At 37.5% G+C, this 24,802-nt stretch overlaps 1 protein-coding gene across 5 annotated transcripts in view; it reads left to right on the forward strand.

Moving 5' to 3' along the window:
• Qki (QKI, KH domain containing RNA binding) overlaps positions 1-18,629 on the forward strand; it is a 132,834-nt gene extending 114,205 nt beyond the window's left edge. Inside the window, exons 5-8 of one of the 5 annotated variants that reach the window (XM_028866651.2) lie at positions 3,603-3,690; positions 5,058-5,333; positions 8,019-8,093; positions 11,737-18,629. In XM_028866651.2, the coding sequence (XP_028722484.1) occupies positions 3,603-3,690; positions 5,058-5,333; positions 8,019-8,093; positions 11,737-11,753 (456 nt within the window). In that variant the 3' untranslated portion in view covers positions 11,754-18,629. Of the gene's footprint in view, positions 1-3,602; positions 3,691-5,033; positions 5,334-6,027; positions 11,177-11,736 lie in introns of those variants that run through there. The other 4 variants (XM_028866650.2, XM_028866654.2, XM_028866652.2 and 1 more) reach the window with 4 other exon arrangements.
• The last annotated feature ends 6,173 nt before the right edge of the window (positions 18,630-24,802 follow it).

Raw genomic sequence — 24,802 nt, forward strand, 5'->3', positions numbered from 1 at the left:
GTAGCCCAGGCTGGCCTCGAACTCACAGATCCACTTGACTTTGCTTCCCGAAGGCTGGGATTAAAGGCATGCTCCAACACTGCCTGACAGTATTAATACTTTTAATGAGCAGATTTAGGAACTTTGATCATAATAGATTTCTACTTCTTCCCTCCAAATAATAGCTCACATATTTTATATTTGACCAAATAAGTCATTTAGTTTATTGATCTTTATACGAATTGATGAGGATCAAGGAATCCAACAAATATGCAAGTATCTTCTTCCTGTACTACAAAGGCAACTTTTTAAAGTTGTCAGTGGCACATCAAATGTTATTTTCATAATGGTTTCACTTATATGTTTCTTTAATTCTGTGTGATTTATTAAATACCCACTCAGCAATTCTGTTTTCTACAAATTATAGTATATCAATCCCTGTTGTAAAGAGCTTATCATTTCAGTTGTATTGGAAATAGAAGACTGAGAAACTTGCATATGTCTTAGTAATACCCCTCCCATCTTTCAGCTGGACTTAATCCTATAGTGGGGAGACCCTGAGTGCCATAATATTTAAAGGACAAACTTCCTAGTCCTTTTTTTTTTTTTTTTAAACCACTTGTGTTTTGCTTTTGCTAGTTAAAATTTGTGATGTAGAACTCAGACATTTGAGCTTTGTCAGTAAAGTTAGGTTTCTCATACCAGTCATTTAATAATTAAATTTTAGCCAGGAATGGTGGCATGTCTTTAACCCGGCACCCAGCACTTGGGAGGAAGGCAGGAGGAGCTCAATGAGTTCTAGGACAGCCAGGACTGTGTAGTGATTCCCTGTCTCAAAACAAACAAAAATTAATTCCAACATAATTTTGGGATCAGTATATAGGGATTAGGTAGCGATAAGTAACAAAATCAGGACTATTCTAGTGGCTCTTAATGTGGGAGTGGTGACATTCAACAATCTAATTAAAGACTGAAATCATAGAAGGTAGGGGTGGTTCTTGGAGACCGTGGCGTTGGAGTTGTGTGAATTAGTAGATCTTGGAAAGGGGAACATACAGTGTACCAAGCCCCAGCAGTTCCGTAGCCCACTTATAAAATAAACACACAGATGCTTACATTACTTACACTGTTTTGCCATTAGCTCAGGCCTACCATTGTCTAGCTCTTACACAGAAACTCAGCCCATTTCTGTTAATCTATATGTCTCCACGTGTTTCATGGCTTTTTTACCTGTTGCCTTTACATGCTGCTCCCTGGGTGGCAGGTTGACGTCTCCTGACTCAGCCTTCCTGTTCCCAGAAATCTCTTTGCTTGTCCCGCCTATACTTCCTGCCTGGCTACTGGCCAATCAGCATTTTTTTAATACAGAGTGATATCCACAGCACTTCCCCTTTTCTTTTATTTTTTTTTCAACAAGGAAGGTTTTAACTTTTACATAGTAAAATTACATATAACAATATGTTTGGGTTTAGAGAAGGAGTGAGCCAATTCCATCTCCAAAGCCAGCTTGGTATATTTGGGAATTTGGATGTAGCTTCTCTTACTACTTCCTACTGGAGGGAGGTGCTGTATCTTATGGGGACACAAAATTTTAGGATTATGGAGTAGTCCTGAGGGTGTATCGTCTGAGTCAGTTGCCTTGAAACCGTTCTGGATGTTGGATCATCTGGGCCGTGGTGTCATCGGAGACCTTTCAGGGGGTCTTGGCTGGTCAAACCTGATGTATCTTAATCTGGAACAAATCCATAGTCTCTGGCTTTCTGTGGAAACAAAAGCAGAGCCTCTGTTCCAAAGCAACATATTCTTAAATCCAAATTTTGGAGTCAAGGTACCTTTAAAATATACATTGGCTTAACTCAACAGCTTTTACAATTAAATGTCTTTCTGCAGTTAAGAATATCAAAGAGAACATAATCCAGATTCTCTGTGTGATATCCATCTTTACGTGGCTTATTTTTTTTTATTATTAATTTTACTCTTTAAAGACTATTTTTTTAAAACTATGTATTTCTTTATATAACTGTATATATCACTTTTTTTTTGTCTCTTTCAAGCCTACATATATTTTACACACATTGTAAAACTATTCCATCTGAATCTCTCTTATTGTGAGCCTATTGCTTTAAACTGCAGCATTCTAAGACTGAAATGGTCCTGTGGCTGCTGGCTTCGTCCACTTCAGCTTCCCAACATTGCGGTGGTACATTTACTGCCAGCTCTGGGAGCCATCAACTCTTAGGAACAGTGGGTCTATGCTTTTATCAAAGCAGCATGTAACCCAGAAACCTCTCTCTTTTTTTCTTTTTTTAACTAGCAAAAACTATATCCAACACACAGAATAATGCGCAGCTTGGAGACACCTCTGTGTAACATAGCGTAGGTCAAGCCTGCATGCACACCATGAACCTGCCACAGAGTAGCTCAAACCCACAGGCTGCCAATAACTTGAGAAAGACAACTAGGAAGCTGTTTGTAGCTCCATTTTAGAATCTTTTTTTCTCAGGTTTTAGGTGGAAACTCTTGCCAACTCGTTGGGCATCATTTGTAGCTGAGTTTTCTCCAGTCCTGCCTTGCCCACAGTCAGGACAAATCTTTCTTACCTGCTAGTCCTGCAGCTGCTCAGACCCAACCGAGTAAACACACAGAGACTTATATTGCTTACAAACTGTATGGCCACACCAGCCTCCTTGTTATCTAGTTCTTATATATTAAATTAACCCATATCTATTAGTGTATAAGTTGCCACGTGGCTTGTGGCTTGTGGCTTATCAGTACCTTACATCTTGCTTTTCATGGCAGTGGATGGCAGCGTCTCTCTCAGCCTTCCACTTCCCAGAACTCTCCTCTCTCCTTGTCCCACCTATACTTGCTACCTGGCTACTGGCCAATCAGCATTTTATTTATACAGAGCGATATCTACAGCAATGTAGGAACATATAAAGAGCATTTGCAAGTAGGCAAATGGGAATAAACACTAAGACATTAACAGACTTATTCTGGTCTATTGCTCTATAAAATCTCTGTGAAAGAGCAAGATCACCTTGAGGTGGTAGTTTGAGGAAGGTTTACAGTCTTTGTTCAGATAGTAAGAAATCACTGTAGACATGAGAATATTACGGAACATTGAGGGAGAAGCTATGTTTGGGGAAGTGTATCAGGCCTTTGGATCTAGATCAGGTGTTTAGATTGTGGATGTATTGAATGATAGGCACTACTAGCCGCCAAATTCACTTGTTTGGGTAGTTTAACAGTAATGACTTACCAAGAGTAGCAGTGGTTAATGGAAGAGGGGTAAAACCGTGGTAAATGGTATAGCCATCCTGGTTTCTGTCTGTGTAGTCTCATTAGCCTTAGTGCCCTATTCACTTATAAATACATCCTGTGTGGGTTCATGATGATCCTAAAGATAGAGGGCTAAAGATAGAATTGATAGCACTTGCCAGGTGCATTGAGGGAAACCAAGAATAGCGGTATAAGGAAGCAGAAATAAGCATTTAGAAATTGAGTGATTATTGTTAGTTCACTATTGTAGTTCTAAGAGTCTGTCTCGTGATGTGTAGTGTTTTGGTTTTTATGTATGTATACAGTCTCAAATCCTTTTTTCTCTTGTTTCTCTTATGTAGGCCGAAGGAGAAGACAGCCTGAAGAAGATGCAGCTGATGGAGCTTGCAATTCTGAATGGCACCTACAGAGATGCCAACATTAAATCACGTAAGGAGCCTGGGGCAGAATTACAGCTGTTTTGTCTGCCATCCTGTTTCCTTTTGGTACCACAGCATAAAACCAGTTGAAGTAATAATAAAATAGCATTTACAGTATGACAAAGAGCCCCATTTTTTTTTTTTTAATGCTTCAGTAAACAGTGCCCTGCTCAGTTTTATTTTATGCCAACAAACCAAGTTTGGGTTTGTAAATTTACTTTTCTGGTGTGTGTGGATGGAGGTGGTTCAAGAAATGTACTATCTTGTTAACTATCTGGTTAAGACTTTAAACTTGTTACGTTATTACTTAAACTTGTTACGTTATCACATTATGCAAGAGACAAAATCTTGAAAGTTTTTTTTAAAAAGATCTCATTTCAAGTGTCTAAATGAAGTGGCCCTGCTATTGAAGTCTTTCCTTTCCCTTGCTTGCATGTTTGCACTCATGTTGTATTCTGGGTTTTTTTTTTTTGTTGGTTTGTTTTTGCTGTTGAAGTTCCTATGTGAGTTCACAGAGATCAGTGTGTGAGAACTGTTTTCAGCTCATGTTCTCCTTACCTACCATGGGTTGTGGCATAATTTTATAAGCTATCTGAGAGAATAGTGTTTTATAAAATTTGTGGTTTGAGACAACATAAAGTTTATCTGTCATTTTATGCGAACACGTAATACTTTTCTTTCTTTTTTAAGGCATTAAAGTTTAAAGTTATAGTCAAAATTCCCAAAGTTAGGCAACCCAGTGAGTTTAGCAATAGTTGCTTTATAAATGGTTGCCTTTAATTTACTCTTAATAGTCATGAATTTAGTGGTAGGACTGCTTTCTGCATTCCTTTTCTTATGCAGTAATTCCTGACATGCTGGAAACACCCTTAGTGCTTACTTAGCTGACTTAATCGGGGAGTTTTCCTAGACTTCAAGAGACTTAGAGCCAAAGTTGTGCTTTGGAAAGAAACCATATCTGTTTCTGTGGACTCCTGTTACAGGTTTTACATTGCATCTTTTAATTTGAGATTTTTTTTTTTTTGGCTTTGCATGCCCTTATAGTCTCACAAAATGTGTTAATAGTGGATATATCATCAAAGATATGAATAGTATAACATTTTAATGGTGTTCATTTTTTTACAGTGGGTTTTTAATTTTTGCATTATTTTTAATCATGTTGGTAAAGGGGAAGCTGATTGCATTTGATTGGTGTGCTTTGGCATTTTTGTGTGATCAGTGCATGTTCTAATGATTTCCTTTTATTTTTCTTCTTTCCTGCTTTTTCCTTTCTTTTTCCTACTTCCCTCTCATTTCCCCATGTTGTATACTGCTCTCCCTATACTTCTTTCTAAATTTCTTTGCTTACTGTAGCAGCCCTTGCCTTTTCTCTTGCAGCAACTGCCCAGGCTGCCCCAAGGATCATCACTGGGCCCGCGCCTGTCCTCCCACCAGCTGCTCTGCGTACACCTACGCCAGCTGGTCCTACCATAATGCCTTTGATCAGACAAATACAGACCGCTGTCATGCCAAACGGAACTCCTCACCCAACTGCTGCAATAGTCCCTCCGGGGCCTGAAGCTGGGTTAATCTACACACCCTATGAATACCCCTACACGTTGGCACCAGCTACATCAATCCTTGAGTACCCTATTGAACCCAGTGGTGTGTTAGGTAAGTATGAGTTCAGTACTAGATGGTTAATTCATTCCTAAATTGTGGTGCCCCAGACTTTGAAATGATGTTTATCAAATTTAAAGAGGCAATGTAATTTTTATTAGGAAAGGTTGAAAACTAAATATGTTTTTATTTTAGTTCTTCACAAGAGTTCTCCTATTAAGTTAGCTATACTTATTTGTTTTGAATTTGCTTTAGTATCTCAGAATCACTATAGATATCCTTGCCATGTACTTTCTCAAATAGACAATGCTTTTATTACTTAGGTGACTGAAGTTGTTGAGTTTTAGGCCATTCTTGTCACTTTGTCCTGATGGCCTCATCAGCTCTACCTCGCAAAATTGGTTTTGTCTCACAGGTTTACTTGCTAGCTCAATTTTAAAGTTCTATCATATTGAGATTTTTATTACATTTCTGTTATTTGTGTATGTATTTAAATATTTTTGATCACTTAAAGGTTGCAGTTAATAGTTGCAGTTTTAAGGGTTTTCAGCTTTGTCTTTTGAAGTTCTGGTTAACATGACCAATGTTTTATAATTTCCATAGTCACTATGACCTAGATAACCACACATCAACTTAATAAATTCTGTCTGGTTAGAGGCAAAAATTAAAGTCATATAAACTCATAGGTTTACATGATCAAAAGCAATATATTCTTGAAAAAGACATTACTGATGCCTTTTTTTTATAGAGTGGATTGAAATGCCAGTCATGCCTGATATTTCAGCCCATTGACTTGCTGGATGAAGGACTAGAATACAGCAGCTGTTAGAACACGACCAGTCAATGTGGAAAAAAACAAAAACAAACTGTTTCTGTGCATCCCCACTGTTTTACCAGTCAGAATTTTGAAACTTTTTTTTCCTGAATTGTGTATGACCTTTGGTGCTGCGTGCTTGCTATTGACTTTTTAGAACTTTGATCTTTTAAAGGGCTCCCCTCAGTTTAATATTAATTGGAATATCTTTAATGAACTTGGACACAAAGATTTAAACTTGAAAATTCGTTGTTCATTTAAAGAAAGCCACAATGCTTTGTATGTTATCTGTGTGTGTGCATGCACATAGGTGCCTTTTGTTTTACAAATACATTTTATTGTAATGTTTTCTGTCTGAATCATTGTATAAAATAAGCCAGAATTATACCACAGAAATGTTAGTGAGAGTCTGTGTTCTGTTGCACATTTCTTGAAGCATTTTTTTTTAAATAACATGTAACCTGTAACCTTATTTAAGTTTTCCTTTCCATTAATACTCTGTCCTGTGGCCTTGTGCATGCTCCTTCCCTAGAACTCCTCTCTACTCACAGCATCTGTTCCTGAGGAGTTTTCACTCTTGGCTTTCTGCAAGTCTGGGGCTCCTGACTCTTAGTACAAGAGCTCTCTGGTTTTACCAGATAGAATTCTATTTCTGTGCAATCTGCATATCTAAAATGAAAAATAGATTCTCAACCAGTTTACTGCTTAGAGACAGCAAGAGGCACTGCTGTAAAATTTCTCATTGTAAGTTTGGTTTGGTTGGGACATTTATAATTATGAACACTTGAATATTAAATAAACCAGCAAAATTAAGAGCAAAATATGCAGATGCCCAATTAGCATTCTCAAAGTTCTTAATAATAAGTATTAAGTGAGAAAAATACTCAATGATTATTGTTATTTCTTGCTTTACCACCTAAGCAGTAAAACTATGATATCGGCCCTCTGGAGAACTGAGAAAATTACGTTAAATTCCCAATTTACAGTAAATTTGCACACAGATAACATGCATGCTTATGTATCAAGTCTCACATTATTTTAAACTAAGCAGTGCCCTTCAAAACAGATGCAGACATGTGTGTTAGTGGTAGTGAGGAGATTGGTGTTAGCATCAAATCTTCATTGATGACTAATGTTTAATTCCCTTCCTTTTATCTTTAGGTATGGCTTTCCCAACGAAAGGCTAAGAATTCAAGAACGGTCTTAACCGAACCCTCATCAGATCTGAATTTAACCAATGCTTAGTCTCAGCAGCCTCCGGGGAAAAGCTTAGCCTAGCAGTCAGTGACTTACTTGCACTTTTGCACATAGATATAAAGTAAAATGATGTTATTAATTTGGATTAGTCTGTAATACTGCAAAGCAACGGTAATTTATAAAAGGAGTGTATAGTAGTATACTGACTGCTAAGTGTACTGTACTGTTTGCTTTACTAATCACCTAATTCATTGCAGTTCATACTTATTGACTCAAAAGTTTAAAACCACAATCTGTAGGCTTTAAGAGTTGCTTTTTAAACCTTTTTTAAGTGATAAACTCTGAAAGTTAAGGTTAGCAAATACTTGTCAGTATTAAATGTGGCATTATTTAAGTAGTCCTGCTGCAAGAAAGGCACTTCAGTGAATATGTGACTAGTAAAGCTCAGCTACGTCTGGTTCTAATAGAGCTCATGAGACACTGTGACTTGGGGACTGTAAATGAAGGGATAAAGTAGGTGGAAGGCCAACCTGTTTGAAATGAATGCAATATTGATAGATGCATATATACATGGCATACTACAGTTAATTTTAAAACTACTGTGCCTTAACGTGTTTCTTAAGCTTTTGTAGTAAGTGAACATTTGAGATCCATTTTGATAAACCTGCTGTCGATGTTTCCCTTATGTATGTTTTCTAACTTTGTCTTGGTAATTGCAATTTAACTAGGTGCGGTGGCTACTAAAGTTCGAAGGCACGATATGCGTGTCCATCCTTACCAAAGGATTGTGACCGCAGACCGAGGTTAGTTTAGTTCTGCAGTTCTTGTTTATAAGCAATGCGCTGGGTGTCCATCAAGTTTGCAACACCACACCTGATGGAAAGATGTAACTGTTTACCTGCACACCATTCTTTTCCTTCCCTAATTAATTTAATAATTGATTGATTTAAGGTTGGTTTTGTTTATGATTTTTTTTTTCGTTTGGGTTTTTACCCCTCCCCCTTATATTTTAATTTATTAAATCTTGTATTACATATCCTAAGATTGATTCCAGTTAAAACATAAATTATTCAATTTGAGGAGCTATTAAATTTTTATATTACCGTGGCAATTTTTAGTAATAATTATTGCTAAAATTTACCCTTTAATTGTTCTGAATATTTGGGTTGGTACTGCAGAATGAATTGAACAGATTATGTTTTCATGAGAGAAGTAAAGGAATTTGCTTCTGTGTAATTTTGGAGAAAACTAAAGATTTAATTTCCATTTTTCTATATAGTAAAACATTGAGCCACTGTATAAATATGAGGGTATACATGTCAAGTACTTAGCTAAAATTAACAGTCAGGACTGTGAAAATAATTTTCATGTAGGTGGATACTTTTTATGAATTAGAAAATGAGTTCCCTCTTGTTCTATTTTCTTGCCAAAATGGATTCTTTGATTTTTGTCATTTGCTGCTAAAATATAGTACCTGAAGGTAAACTATCCTGAAGTTCTGTGGTATGTGAGATCCAGCTGTTTGGATATCCTTTTTGACTAACCTGTGACTGGAAAACAAGTCTTCATTTTTCTCACTTTCATATTTGAAACTTGTGCTCTATACATACCCTTGGACCCATTTTAAAGTTATTTATGCTTATTTGAGGAATGAGGAATGGTAGTTTCGGTTTTTTGACATTGGATTGTTTTTTACTTTTTTGTGTGGTGATTTTGTTTTTGCAAGATTGGAATCCCAAGCATAGTAGAAAAGGACCTAGCTCACTTGACATGGTTACCCTGAATACCCATCATAAATATTGGACACACTTGTTTTTTGCGTATTAAAAATAAAATGCCTTTCCAAAGACATTTATGGTATTTATATAATATCATATATACTGAAAACTTTAGCTAATGTATACATTTTTCTGTAGTGGTTATTCATTAAACAAAATAAATCCTTACCTGTGGGAACATCCATAATAATAATACTCCATGCAATTGTTGCAAGTGTGAGCGTATCAACCATTCTATCAGAATCACCTAGAGATAGGAAGTTAGATGGGGGAAGGTCACTTTAGTTGTGGGCAATCTTACAAGTAATTGACGCTGTATCATACTGCTAAAGTCTAAAATAATTCTCTTACAAAGTGTTTTGATTTTGAAGTAATTTTTCTTCTTAGGTTTTCTTTCCCTGTGTTCCTCTTAGGAGATTTTCTATAATTTTGTTAACACAATAATTCTTTCTCACTTTGTACTCCAGAGCCTTCAGGTAGTTGAAAATATTAGACCAAGATCTTCTTACTCTGTTTGGAAAATGACAACACATTCCATACATGGCTCATCCGTAGCTGTGTTTATTTTGATTAGTTATATTTGTATTTGAAATGCAATGTCAGCAAACCGAAATGCCCTCTCCCTCTCCCTCCCTTCCTCTTTTCTTTTTCTATAAACATCGCTTATGCTTACTATCACCACATATACTCATTGGGTCTAAGGGAGATGACCGAAGTCCTTGACTTACATTATTTTATGATACTACTGTTTTCTCTATTTTTTTATTTAAAAAAAATCATTTAAAGATTATTATTAGCATTCATTTGATGCAAGGACACAGCCCAAGGACACACAACCATGTAACTATGTGTGAGCATTTAAAGTGGTTGCTTACTGAAAACAAACCCACCTCCATGCTTATTTCAAAATTGGCTTGAAACTTAAAGACCAACTGACTTGTAAACAACGATGAGTGATTTTGCACAGTTGACATACCCATGTGCACTGTAGGAGGCTAGGCCATGGCAGAGGGTGAGTCTAGATGGACTGGACACGATGGTTTCTTTGTTAAATATTCTACACTCAAACATAATCAGAAATTATCCAAGTCATGATCTGATCAAAACCGTTGCTTAAACAAATTAAATTTTGGAGAGCAGCATTTTTATTTTTAAATTTTAAATAAAATTCCACTTTCTTTTAAGAAATTCAGGGAAGATTTGATTATATTGAAGATACAGTATTTTTGTAGTATTTATAAACTGTCCTAATTGATAAACTATAGAAAACATTTTGTCATACAAAGGTGAATAAATCTATTATAGAGAACATTTAAACCCTGTGAACATTGCCCCACTAGGTTTGATTATGAAGTGGCATCGAATCTAAGTTTGCACTGAGCATCTTTTCATTCACGTCTCTCCTGCCTTTGTTACAAGGGCAACAGGACAGAATTCTTCTGTCCAACCTCAGAATATAGTAGAAATAATGAAGCTGTTGAATGAGTCTTACAAATCATACTACTGTTAAGTGGACCAAGTTTGGTGAAGTGGAAGGTGACAGGTTGATTAAGAAGGAGCTACTCAAGGACATTTGGAGGGATAACTTTTCCACTTGAGAACTACTTTATGTTTTACTGTAATTTTTTTTAATTTTTTTGTTCTTTTTTTGTTACTTTGCAAAAGAAAATAGTATTTACAGGTGGCTTCTTTTAAAATATAAAGCAGGAATGTATATGAAATGTCAGATTTTATTGTATTTGCAGAGTATTAGCTTTGAAATTCAATAAAGAAAGCTGTTTGTAGTTTTAAAATGCCTTATTGGTATCAGTTAGAAATTTCTTCTATTTTTTATGTACTTAGAGTTCTTTGAGGTATAGAGTTTTAAATGGCAGGATTTTACAGTGTTTACATGCAAGTGCATTTTATAAGTGTTCTATATGTGTAAATTAGTATTTTCAACTGGAAAGTGTTGGCTGGTGCAAAAGGCCTGGCCTTTTTCTGGTTCCCATGATGTTGCCTACACTGCTAGACTACAGTATTGCTTTGTATCATGAGGCCAAGAAATTCCATGTTGTTTGTAAATAGAATAATTGAAAAAGCAATAAACATTTATTGAACAAAAGAAACCTTGTTTGGCCCAGAGTTTATGTTGAACCAAATTGTTCATAGTAATTTAAATTTCTTTAGATTCATTTCTGTTAATCATCAGTTATTAATAATCACATCCATCATTAATAGTTGCTTTATTGCTTGCATCTGAGAGAATACTAATGCTTAATAGCAGTCAGATACTCATAACTGCACTGACTGTTCAAAGTTCTTTATACCAAACCTATTCATCATTGTTTTCCAGTTTCCTTCATTGACTGCTACTAACTATTAGTTGTTAGCTGTATTTTATTTCTATTTTTTCTGTTAACAAGTTGGGTTTTTTCCAAATTATTTTTGTGGGAGTGGGCTCTTCTTCATTTGTTCAAATCATGATATGAAATTGTCATGATTTTTATTGTATTCTGTAGATGGTGTCAATCAGTTTGTCAGAATTCAACATGCTTTTTTTTATTAGTTGTGATTAGTTTTTCATGTTGTCATTAAGCCGTCACTAGCTGAAACTAATCTCTTCTCTATCTTTTCTTTTCTTTTTTTTTGTTTTTTGTTTTTGTTTTTTTTGTTTCTAACCACCCAGCCGCCACCGGCAACTAACCTATGACCTTCTGACCTCTGAACTCTTCACCCAATGATGACCTGACCATGCCTGCCTGCTGATCAGTTAACTGGTAATCGCCTTTGCTTGCCTGTCGTCAGTGCAGCGAGCTGAGGCACTTGTCCGTTCGTCTTACCATCTAACCAAACAAAAGACAAAGAAATTGTCCTCCAACTCAGCTTCCCCTCCCCCCCTCCTGTTTGGGTGAAAGTGGTTCTAGAACCTGCACTGAATAGTAGTAAAGCAATAAGGCCCGATTCATCCCACAGCACTGATCATCTTTCAATGTCCCACCCCAAGCGAACGGTAAGAAGGCCTCTCTTAAGAAGGGGAGACAGATGGCCCTAACTACTCAGTGACAGAGGCAGTTACTGTGAGAGACTTGTAGGAATCTTTTTCTTCTCCTAGCGAAGTCACAGCTCTCTCTGAATGTACTGTGTGACAATGCATCATGCATGAACCTTCGGTCAGGGATGTCATTGGTGAAGTGACTTCACAAGTATTCAAAATTTGACATGCTCTTTGTTTAGTCACTACAGTGCCCTCAAAGGGCGGAAATCGCAGCCTTTTATATTGCCTGCCAAAATTTGAAGTATTAGAACAAAGTGTGCCATGAGAGAAAAACTTAACAAGGAGTTTTGAAAAGTAATGCAAAGAACAAAACTGCAACACTATTTTTAAAAAGTTGAGTATCTGAGTTAAAATTTCCAAATCTTTATTTTACACCACCTTAAAAATTATACGAGAACAAGGTACATGCATTATGTGTCACATTACTGGGCAAACTGTTCAAATATTTTTTTTAAACCTCCCTGTATAGAAAATATCATTAAGGATGTAAAAGCCATGCTTGCCTATTTGCTGTATACATGTAATGAAATTGTAGATAAAGTGTAGTGCATTGAAACAAATGAACAAAAAGTAGATACTTTTACTATACAAGGGTGCTGGTGCAGAAAAAAATATATATATTTTTGGAAATGTAGCATTTTATACTTTCAAGTGTTATAAAAAAAAAGAAAAAGAACAAAGAAACCCTTTATTTCATTAAATGATTTTTTCTGGTGGTTGTCAAGAAACAAAAGACCAAAAGAGCCTTTTTGTCTTTGTTTTTTATTTTTTAAGTATTGGAATAAGTCTAAAGAAAAAGAAAGTGCCTTATTTTCCTTCATGGTCATTTAGTCAAGTGTCCTGCAAGATCAGCTCCTCCCTCAGAGTAAAAGTGCATGTCCTCCATCGCCCAGTATGTGAAAGGAGATATGAGGGGAAACAGATGAGTTGATGGTCTAAATTATATGATTTGTGTCTCGTTATCTTGATGCCAATTTGCCAAATCTGATACTGTGAAAAAAAAATGTGATAGCTTTTCTAATGTTTGACTAGTAAATTTTAAAACGTCATTCTTTTACAAATCATAATTGAGTACTTTTGGTTATTACCGTCTTCAGTGTTAGTTAGCCCAGAGGATTCTGAGGTTAGAAAAAATTATGTGAGATCTGAACATCAGTTTACAGACAAAATTAAATTAGAGCTTTATTTTATTTAGAGAAGAGGGATACATTGAATTTTTTTCTTAGTAATTGGAGATAATTGTAATGCATAACAAACTTTTTCACAAAAACAAATCTTTGAAATTTTTTATTGTAGAAAAAGTGTTAAATAACCCCAATTTGATCAGACTTTATGTCATACCAGATACCTTGTGTAGTCCATCTCTGCTGGCTTCAGTAACTGCTCTTTAGTAACACACCTTTTTGCCCCATTTTTGAACTTTAAAGGAATGTGGAAAGCTAGTGTCACAGTGCATATAAACGCTCAGCTACATTCCTTTTCATCTTAAGTTTCTTATAAAGTTCAAACAGTTTTGTAGTTGAAACAGTTTGTATGCAAAGCCTGCATCTAAATACTTGAGTTAATCAATCATTAACTGCTCAGTACCAGATGTGGCAAATCTCAAGTGATAGTGGACTCCTGGCTCATCAACTCATGCCCTCTTCCATACCGTCATGGCTTCACAGTCAAGGTCAGCAGGAAGCTCATTGGGCACCTTCATGGTGACCTCGCCATTATTCTGTCTCACTTGGAACCATTTTCAGTTTATTTACTATGCAATAGACAGTCCTTGTTTTGTACTCAGCTAGCTTTGGTTTAATGTACCACTGCTTTGTCTTTCTGTTATACACGTGGTGATTTTGATTTATTTACGATATATGCTGTGCCATTTTGATTTTTATTTTGTTTGGTTGGTTGAATAAATTTGCGACACTCAGAACACTTGAGGTGACAGTAAACAAACAGTACCAGTATTTGATCCAGTCTCATCTCAGCTGTGTTATACCTGGACATTTTAGATGTTTATCAAAGGTCTTTTATGGGGAAGAAAGTAAATGTAAAACAATAGACGTGTGACGTTTATGAGTAATGCTGGCTCTGAACAAACGTTGAAAACTTAGTTGACAAGTGTTTTGAGTCAACTGAAAAAGCATGACTTTTGGAATCTCTGAATGCCTTGGTTCTCAGTATTATCACTCTATTGAATTTTTTTCTTATTAAAGTATGTAGTTTTTAAGACTTTTTTCCTGACAGTATTATGTAATTTTTTAGCGTGGGTAGATGGGAGTGTCGCTAGTATGTTACCATACAGCTGACATGTATTTTTTTGTCTATTCTTTATTATCTTAGTAGTTTCATGCTATGTATGTACCATAACCAACCTATTGCCTATGAGAAACATGTAAGATAATGTATTTACAGCCATTGTTACAAGTTTATAATGTATTTTTCTATCTTGTTTTATATGTATGTTATATAACATTCAAAAGAATTTTTTTCTTGATCGAGAAAAGGATACAAAATGCAAAATCCACAATTTTGATAACTGAAAATTGCCAATTGTTTTGCAGTACTTTATTATATTGGGTGTCTTGTCTTTCTTGGGCTTTTAGTTAGCTGATGAATGAAAACATTAGACACTTCTGGGTTTTAGTTGGGATTTTACATAGCTTGCATTTTAATTCTTTGGTTCTTTGCTGTTTCTATTAACCCATAGCATTATTTTAATAAATGTTATAATACCAACCTACTAACTCTGGACTATGTCTGTTTATTAACCTTTTTGTGTTTAATGAAAATAAACAGATGAATAAGATCTGGAGTTCTGGACTAACACTGAAGACCGTGACCACAGATAGCACAGGGTGACTTGTTTTCTGTGTTGTCTGTCAGCTGACAGCTGTGCACACTACTGCTGAAAGCTTGGGGCTCTGGCCGTTTGGAGGGTAGGTGCCGTGGAGATGGGAACAAAGTGGCGTCCCTTTGAGCCAGTCTCGTAGTCATGCCACTGGCCTTTCAGCATCTGCAATACTAATTCCACACTTGAGTTTTCCTGCTCCAAATACTCGCTGTCTGCTGACAGCATAGAGTCAAGAGATTTATTGTAATGATGCACCTTGAGAAACCAGTTTGATTCGTTGTTGAGCCATTTACCTTAACTTCTTCTGCAAACAGGCCATTTTCAGTCACATCACTAAGAGTCAACTAATTTTTTTCCCTGTGTTGTTTAGCCATCTGCTCCTATTAAAGCTAGGCTGCTTCTCTAGGAGTACAACCTAGTCTTGTCTCCCCCCCCCCCCAATTCCCCACCTCCACTTCACCGTATTAGAGATCTCAGGTGGCTTTCCTCTTACACACATTCAGAACAGCCTAGGCAATTACACAAGAAGCACACAAGGATGAACACTGTAATCTGACATGCATGTGGTTAATTTCTAGCATAGAATTACATTTAGGGTTATTTCACTATCCCATGATTCACTTAGGTATGCCCTGTGTAGAGGGCCCTCTACGTATAACTTCTTTAACACTCAAGTCCATATATGTCACAGATTCATAATTTCCTTGTCTGTGGAAAAAAAAATTGTTTTACATGTTTTAAAAAAAAGAAACATGGTGAATTTTACTTTTGTAAGTAATGGTTTTTATTTTGAAACTATATTTTAGAATCCATAAAATGAAGGGTTAAATTATAAGTTATGACTTTGTGAAAGCATACTGCTAAAATATTTTGTGTATATATGAAACTCAGAATAGTGAGACTGGTTTAATAACCACTGATCATTTTTGACCCTGTACACACATGAAATAATCTCTGAGAGGAGGAGGCCTTGTAGTATCATTGGTTATACAGGTTGCCATTGCCATAACAAATATGTGTAGTACTCTGAAAATTTGAAGATGCTGTCAGCTGCTGCACACATTTTTATGGTATCTTGAACTTCTGTGCAGTTAATATCCTCTGAAGCATGCAGTGAGAGTACTTCATGTATGGCTGTGCCTTATTACCCCCATCCTTACTGAAAACGTTGTTCAAAGACAGTTTGACGTGATGCAGCTAGCTTTGCAGATCACATGTTCATAGCATTGCAATAGTACAACAGCCAAATTCCTGGGATGGGATGAAAAGTTCTAGAGGCACTTCATTAGTTGATGCTATTTGATGTGTTTTCATTCAAAAAAGGCTGTTGATACTAATGTACTTAGTAAAGCATTTTTCTTTTTCTTTAGGTAAAATATCTAGGAAAACATGATAGGAAAAGTATATTCACATCAGTGTAGTGCAGCATCTTCATATGTCAGTGCCCATGTGAGGGAGTTGTTGAAGTACCTTGTCCATAAAAAAATGTCTATGCACACGAGGTATTTGGTGTAAAGGGTCTGATTATGTGTGTGTGCAACAAAACCATGATAGGTATAAATAAAATTGCTGGTTGTGGTTGCGTTGCCTAATCAACATTTCATCAGTGAAGTCTGTGCTTTGTTGTTATTTTATGTGACTGATGTGTGCGTTGGGAGGGGTTGTTGGCTTGTGTTGTTGGAATGGGATGCCTGTGTATTCCTTGATGACAGCTAACTAGTATAGCATTCTCAGCCTGTGATTTTTTTCATGATGGAATGAAACATGTTACCAAATTATCCATTAATTGAGCAAAATTTATTCTCTGAAAACTTCCTGGTCTCTCACGTTAAGTGTATAGAATAATATATATTGTCACAAAGTATTTAATACTTTTAAAGTGGGAATAATAGCTTAACCCATTTTATGGACGATATCATTTTAGAAATATCCATGGTATATTTAGTACCTGGTTTCTTCTATATAAAATTACCTAAATTGAGTTGTCTTTATTTTGAAGAGACTTTAAAAGTATCTACAGCTGGTGCTCAATGCTGAATCAAACTGGTTAACCTGAAACACAATACACTCCTTTCTTTGTTTCTGCTGCACTAATTGCCAGGGATTGGGAGAGGAGGAGCAGCAACTAATCCATGGTAGGTAGATGTAGACTGTGGGCGCTGCAAATAGTGACTGGACAAAGTACAGGTCACATTACTTGAAGAGACACTGGTGAGTACTGGGATAGTCTCAGCCCCCAGGATAAATGTTAACTTTATATCTCTTTAAAAGGTTCTATTATTACAAAGTTTTGAGCCAAATATATCTATTGTGGGTTATAATACATTGGTATGTATAAAAATCTTGAACTTGTGGAAATTGTGTGTGTATACATATATATATGTGTGTATATATATATATATATATATATATATATATATATATGAATAGATACACGTGTGTGTATATATCTATATAGATGTGGGTGTGTAGATATGAATTATGTTCCCAAATCACACATGAATGGGAAACTGCAAATGACTGTACATGAGGTACAATAAAAAACTGGACAGTGTGCATGTGCTACATCTTCTCAAGCCAAAAATAAACTGAAAGTGTGCCTGGCCCTTTCACAGAAATACCGAAGTAAAGAGTACACTTTAAGTTTTTATTGATCCTTTAAACACTGCTTAGAAAATTCAAGAATCTCACATTCTAGAATTCTCGTTTTTAACAGATCACTGTTTAAAAGAAGGAAATCGATAAACTGCGATGTGCTCCTTGACTGGTCTGTGCATCCAAAACACCATGCTAGTCTTTAAGAAACATTGGTACAGTTTTTAGGTAGTTTTCTAAATATAAGAATTTCTTGCAAGAGGGATGTAGCTCAGTTGCTAGCTTTTCATGTCACCATAAACAAAAGGCGTTGCTTACCAAATCTTGGTGTCATCTATTACATGAAAAGGACTAATATAGGTGTGTGTCTTCAACAAAGTGGAAAAATTGCTAAGATTTCTCCTAGTAGCTTGACACCATTAAAAGTTTCCTTTTGACATGTAACATTTACAACTCTTTGTACTGTAAGGTACTTTTTCTTGTTACACTTGTAAGTTCCTCTGCCTTCTGTGTGCTTAATCACTGGGAGGGCATCCTTTTCATACACCTCCAAAGGCAGCCATGGTACCAAGTGTGTAGATGGGCAGCCCCGATCTTTTGATGACTTAGCAGGCATTAAAAGTCTAAAGATGACATTTTTGCCACATCTTCCCTTCAAAGAAAGACCATGTTCTCACAGTAGTTAAGCTAAAATAGATTCATTGTTTTCCTGGTCTCCAAAGACATCTTTGGTAAGCCCACCACCACTCCTTACGGTACCTAGCTAGAGTTACACACGGGCAGTTTTTGCATTGTCTGCCCAGGTCTAGAAATATGATTTTGTTTCTTTAGACACTACCCTGCCTTCTCAAAAAAGGTTGTCATGCTATACAGATCTTTCTGGGGTAAAAAAATAAATAAGGTGATAGTGATCTATGAGTTGGTTGAAAATCTTACCACTGGGAGGTGACTCAGGTAAAATGTTTATCCTGTAACCCTGACAACTTGAATTTGATCCCTGCAATCCAGAGTCTTCTAACCTCGATGTGTACCATGGCATGCAAAGTTCACACATACCACAAACACAATAAAGAATTTTTAAAAACCACTGTCCTTTATACAATTTGTATTTCTTACAGTGAAGAGCATACTCAGAATTGGGTGGCATTTGGGGATTTCTGTAATTACTACTTTTTAAAGTAACAGTCTGGTTAGAAAAACTGCATGGATTCATAGACTATGATTCATCTACGTGTATTAAAAAGTTAGGGGGTGAACTGAATGGGAACAAAAATGAGGAAAACGTTCACAAGTCATGTTTTCTTGCAGGACTGAGTTAATCCTAAAATCCTCAGGATCATTTTGAACTCATATTTATGTTGGTAATGAGTGCAACACCTTAGCTATACTTGAAACATATTTGAAAAGTTGCTTTTGTGCTGTAGAATTCTAAGTAATGCAGCCTATAAAATGGAAAACAGATTAGTGGAAAGAGTATAAAGTTGGTTTGAACACATTGCAAGCAGATGTCCAAAAATAACTTTCAGGATTTCAGGTGGAAAAGGTAAAACTTGAAATTAGTGAGTGAAGTGTGACATGGAAGATCTGAAGCTAAGATTAAAATCGGCCTCTCTGGTTGACACATAACAGGTGAAGGCATTCACCACCCAGCCTTAAACCCAGATGGTAGGAGACTACTTTGACTTCCCCCAAAGCTGTCCTTTGATCTCTACACACATGCTGTGGCATGCACACACACATAAAACTTAGTATCTCAGAAAAGAAAGCTAGATCAGCAAGTCAAACAGTCTGGTCTTAGGTTTTGGTTACTATCAGGACAATCAATTAAAAAAAGTAAAAAGCCTAAGAAAATGTAATCTATCTAGAAGTGGCCTGCCATCAGTAAGATTTAGTGGTTTAGAGTGAGACATTACTCCCACATTGCTCTCAGTTTATAATTGAAGCAGCATTGCATGGGGGGAAGGGAATGAAGTCTCTGTTCTCTAAAGGGGCAAATTCTCAAGTCACTGGTGGGCATGACTCCACTAATCGGTATTCTGTTCAAGAGCCGTTTGTTAATGCTGAAGCTTCCATCAGAAAATATCAGCCCTACTTCTGCACTCACAAAGCTCTTTCCAAACTTGCTCCAAACTGAGCAGTCCACAATTTCCACACAACTCGGGTTACAGCTGAAACGTGACACCTCAGTCAGATGGAGCCCCAGCCTAAAACTGGCTTAGGTGTCCCAAAAGTCACTTATAGAAACCATTACTAAGGCATACTAATGCTTCATTGACTAAAAATTGTGAAAATCACAACTGATTTGGAATGATAATCCAGTGCTCAGAAGTATCATGTGTGTTTTTAGTTGTCCTGTGACTGTTTTTGCAACAACTAAAACCAGTTATTAGAAGCCATTAAGAAGTATAGACAGGCCAGGCAGTGGTGACATAACGCCTTTAATCCCAGCACTTTCTGTGAGTTCGAGGCTAGCCTGCTCTACAGAGCGAGATCCAGTACAGGCTCCAAAGCTACACAGAGAAACCCTGTCTCAAAAAACCAAAAGTATAGAGAGGACTCCAAAGTACTCAAATGACTAAACATGAACAGCATGGGCTGGAAGTGTACTCTCAGCATGAGGTGACCAGACAGCCAGTGCTGCAAGGACCATGGTGGGGGCCTTGCTAAGCTGCTCTCAGGACAGTTCTCTGTCTTGCAGGAAACAGGAAAAGTTGGGCCTTAGAGAAGGGCTGCCTCACATACTTAATACCGTGATTTGTGTAGCGTTATCATCTTCCCTGTGTGAGGCTTGCTTTTCGCCTTTGGACCTAAGAAAAGAAGTGAGTGCCACCTTTAGGGCTCCATTTTTGAGTCCATTCATCTGGGTGTCCATGTTTCTGTCCTACTTAGCACTTTTTCGTAATGTGGGTATTGTTTTAAGGGTTAGCTCAACACTCACCCCTGTGCTTTCAAAGAACAAGGGACATGTATGATGGCTGTCAGAGTTCAGGTTAACAAGAGCTGACAGCAGCCAACAGAACTCAGGACTTAAAGAAGGGAAGGTGGATTGTGGCTGCTGTTTTAGGATCCAGTCCAGTGTGGTTGGGAAGCTGGCAGCAGGACCATGAAGCAGCTGGTCACAGTGTCACAATTTAGCCTCAGTGTGGAACAGGGCGGAGTGAATGCTGCTGCTCGGCCATTTCCTTTCTATTCAGTCCTGGACACCTGCTCTTGAAATGGTGCTGCCAGCACTCATAGTGGGCCCTCTCAATTAACCTAATCTAGAAAGTCCTTCACACATGTCCAGAGGTTTGCCTCCGGGGATCTAGATATCAAGTTAGTACCCATGCTTTACCGTTCTGTGTTCACAGCAGTTCTGTGTAGAGATGAGCACTGATGTCGCAGTGTTTTAGCCATGGACCTATAGAAAGAAGAGCTTGTCCTTGTTCAGTAGTAGCTGTTTTCCTTTCTAACTGCAGGACTGAAGTCACTAGTCTGCCAAGTAAAAGATAGAAAATAGTTTTTAAATTCATGTATTTTCAGTGTTGGATGTAGAACCTTGGGCCTTGAGTATACTGATAGAGCTCACTGAGCTACATCCCCAGCCCAAAACAAACTTTTTGAAGGGATAAGAAAGTGCTTGTCAGTCACTCGGAATTTGCATTTAGAAACCTACATATTTACATTGTTCCATGAGTTACTTGAATACTTGAATCCTAATCTGTCTGTTCTTAGAAGAAGAATCAGTCTGTATTAACTGGTGATTCTGAACATGTAACTGCAACTTCAAGTCTCACAGAGGCTGGGGAGAGGCTCAGTGAGCACAGTGATTGCCGCACATGTGGGACCAGAATTCAAATCACTAGCACCCAAGTATGTAAATGCTAGGTGAATGTGATGGCTCACCTGCAACCCCAGCATCTGGGAGGTGGAGATGGGTCCCCAGAACAAGCTGTCTAGCTAGAATACCCAAATCAGTGAGCTCTGGTTTCAAGTGAGAGACCCTGCCTCAGTATGTAAGGTAGAGATCAAGAAAGGCAGTTCATATCAACCTCTCGAGACCACATACATGTACACAAATATGCATATATGTGTGTGCACACATTCGGGCAAGCATACACATAGGAATGGACATAGGGAACAAAAATCCCTTAAGATTTCTCATCTGTAAAATGGGTGCAATTCCTGCCTAATAGGGCTCCTAAGAAATTACATGAGATCATTGATATGACCCTCTTAACGTTGCCTAGAACCTAGGTCTGAATGTGAACATCTGCCCTTACCATTTCATTCTGCTGTTTCCTGACGCTGTCTTGAAGGCATGCATTAAAAGTGGAGTCACTGTAGGGGGAAGGAGATTGTGTCCTACATTCACTCCACTTGTGAATAAACACACCTTCCTAAGAAATGCATGCCTTGAAAGGGGCTCTGAGCCACATCCCATGGGGTTAAGTAACAATATGTTTGACATGTTTTGTGTGTGATTCATTAATACATTCTGCAACTATAAGCTGAAACTTTGAAGTAAAATACAGAATTCCCACATATAAAATTGTGATTGCCTTAGAAATTAGTGTGATTATTTAAAACATATTCACATGTTCTTGTTTGTGCATGAGATAACAGTTTAAAAAAACATGTAAGACGTAGATAGACATCACCCCCAGGAATACATGCAGACACATGTTGCCAGGCATTTCTTCTGTTGATTGACTGTTCTAAAAACATGCTAGTATGTATGCTAAGTCTTCGAGTAGTCAGTCACCAGTAGTCATACTCCAGGTGCCAGCCAAGTGCCATCAGCCTCCCACCAACAGCCAAGAACATTTGTAGAAGTGCATTTCAAATGTGTAGAGCCATGTCCATAGCTAAGTCCTCTGCTTGCATGCTGAGGGCCAGTGGGCTTGGCCTCCCAACCATCACCACAGTTCCTAACATGCTTCAGTGGCAACTGGAAGTTGTTTGTAAATACTAATTTCAATGAAACAAGCCTAAAAATTCAACAATAAGCAGATCAAGATAGAGGAGGAATGTCTGATCTTCACAGCATGTTCCCTGAGCCCCAGACAAGGGCTACTGACACAGCAAGACCTCACTCTCTCTGTCCATAAGAATACATTCTTGACTTCCCAAGAAACTGATGACTTCCTTTATGCAGTCTGCTTTACATACAGCCCAGAGGCAACTCTCTCCTGAGAAGTACACAGTGATTGAAGTGCTTTGTTAGTCCTCCTGGTGCTTGGAGCAAACAGGATAAAGAGTTGCATCTGCACTCTCCTCCCCTGTGGCTCTTTCTTTCATTGTACTACAATTTTTGCTTCGGAGTTTCCATGGGTACTAGACCAGGATGCATACCTTAAAAGTTAGGAGTCTTTAAAAGCACCATGCACTTGGTTCAGGGGTGATCGTGCACAGGGCAGGAAAGCACCTCTGACAGACTGTGGTGTTGCCTGGGTGAGCAGTTTTGGTTGACAAGGAGTCTAGCCCCTTTGAGCAACTCTACAGAAAAACAAAACACTCCCTGGAACATTGCATAGGCTTTTGAAGAATTCAGAAAATCATGTACTAGGGAGACTAGAAGATTCATACTGAGGCTGGGACCCAGGGGAGGCAAAGACTGAGAATGAGTAGACAGAGGGACTCTTCCCAGCTGGGCAGCTGGAGGAAGGTGGACAGGAGGTGAAGTTGCTGGTGTTGAGATATTTTACTTATCAACTTTACATTCCTTGAATTGCACATAGTATACTTGCACAGTTAGACAAGTGTTAGAAGTGTGCATTTCTTTGAGGAGATTAGGAAGCTCAGCAGAGACCAAGAGTCTTGCAGTGAATTGCAGAAGTCTTGTGGGAATATAGACAGGAGACTGCAGTGGAAATGGTCCAAATGATGAATTGTGAGGTTGGGCTCTATCATTTTAATAACCAAGGACAGATAAAAACAATGTAGGCTAAGTGACGATGGGGACATCGAAAGTCAGTTGTGTAGTCTTGCTAGGGACCTCATCTTATACTCAGGATCTTGGAGAAATTTTGTTTGCGTGACACAATTAAGAATATTGAAGAGGCCAGGTGGTGGTGGTGGTGCATGCCATTAATCCCAGCACTAGGGAAGCAGAGGCAGATAACTTAAGACCAGCCTCGAACAAAGTGAGTTCTGAAACAACCAGAGATACACAGAGAAACCCTGTCCAAAATAACAAAACCTCCAATATAGCGAGAGAGACTTGAGAGATGTCTCAGTGGTTAAGAGTGCTTTCTGCTCTTGCAGGAACTCGAGTTCCCAGTGCCTGAGTTGGATGACTCACAACTGCCTGTAACTCTAGCTCCAGGAGATCTGACACCTGAATGTCATGGATACCTGCCCATAATTATATACACACAAACAAAAATAAAATATGGGCGGGGGTAGAGAGATGGCTCAGAAGTTAAGAGTCTTTTAACATAAGCTCATCCTCACACATAAAAATAGTAAATATATCTTTTTAAAAGTATTGTTGAGGGGCATGACCTCCTTCAGCCTGGCCATGCCATAATATTCAGGAACAGATGGATCAAGCTTGATCCTAAAGCCACCCAGGAACCTCAAACAGATAAATGCTCCAAACTGAATGGAAATTCTGTGGCTAGGTCTGAGAATGAAAAGGGATTAAGAGGTTAAAGAACTTGCTTCCAGCTACCAGATGAAAGTGTTTTAACTGACGAGCCAGCAGAAGTCCATTAGTGCGTAGCTGAGTTCTAGTTAGAACCAGTTCGATAAAGTCTTACTTAAACCATACAGATACTAACAGCAAAATTGCATCCAGAGAAATATAAGAAAGAGGAAAGTAAAATGTCACATGACAAGAAAACCAAAGAATTTACAAAGCGAGTGACAGACAGCATCCCAAAATGAAATCACAAAAGGGGTAACAGAAATTGTCACCTGAAAACATTACAGAAAAGGTTTAAATACACACAATTAAAGGGACAACTTTATAATTGTAGATGAGATGCATAAATTATGTACTAAACTACAGTTGTTGCTCAATAGAAACAAAGATTTTTAGAAAAAAAAGTTTGAAGGAAAAACTGAAAATTCCTTTATATTGGAAAGGGCACAGATGAAGCAGGGAAGTAAGAATACTAATAGAGAAAATAGGAATTAGGGAGAAGAGATTGGAAGTGAAGAAAGGGTAGTACAAGTACTGGCAAAAGACAATAAAGAGAAAGGACAGATGAATTCAGGCAAAGAAGTGTTTGAACAGTTTTCAGTCCTGAAGAAGTAATGACTAGGAGAGACCTT

Source organism: Peromyscus leucopus, chromosome 8a, assembly GCF_004664715.2.
Source record: "Peromyscus leucopus breed LL Stock chromosome 8a, UCI_PerLeu_2.1, whole genome shotgun sequence".
NCBI classification, from domain to species: Eukaryota; Metazoa; Chordata; class Mammalia; order Rodentia; family Cricetidae; genus Peromyscus; species Peromyscus leucopus.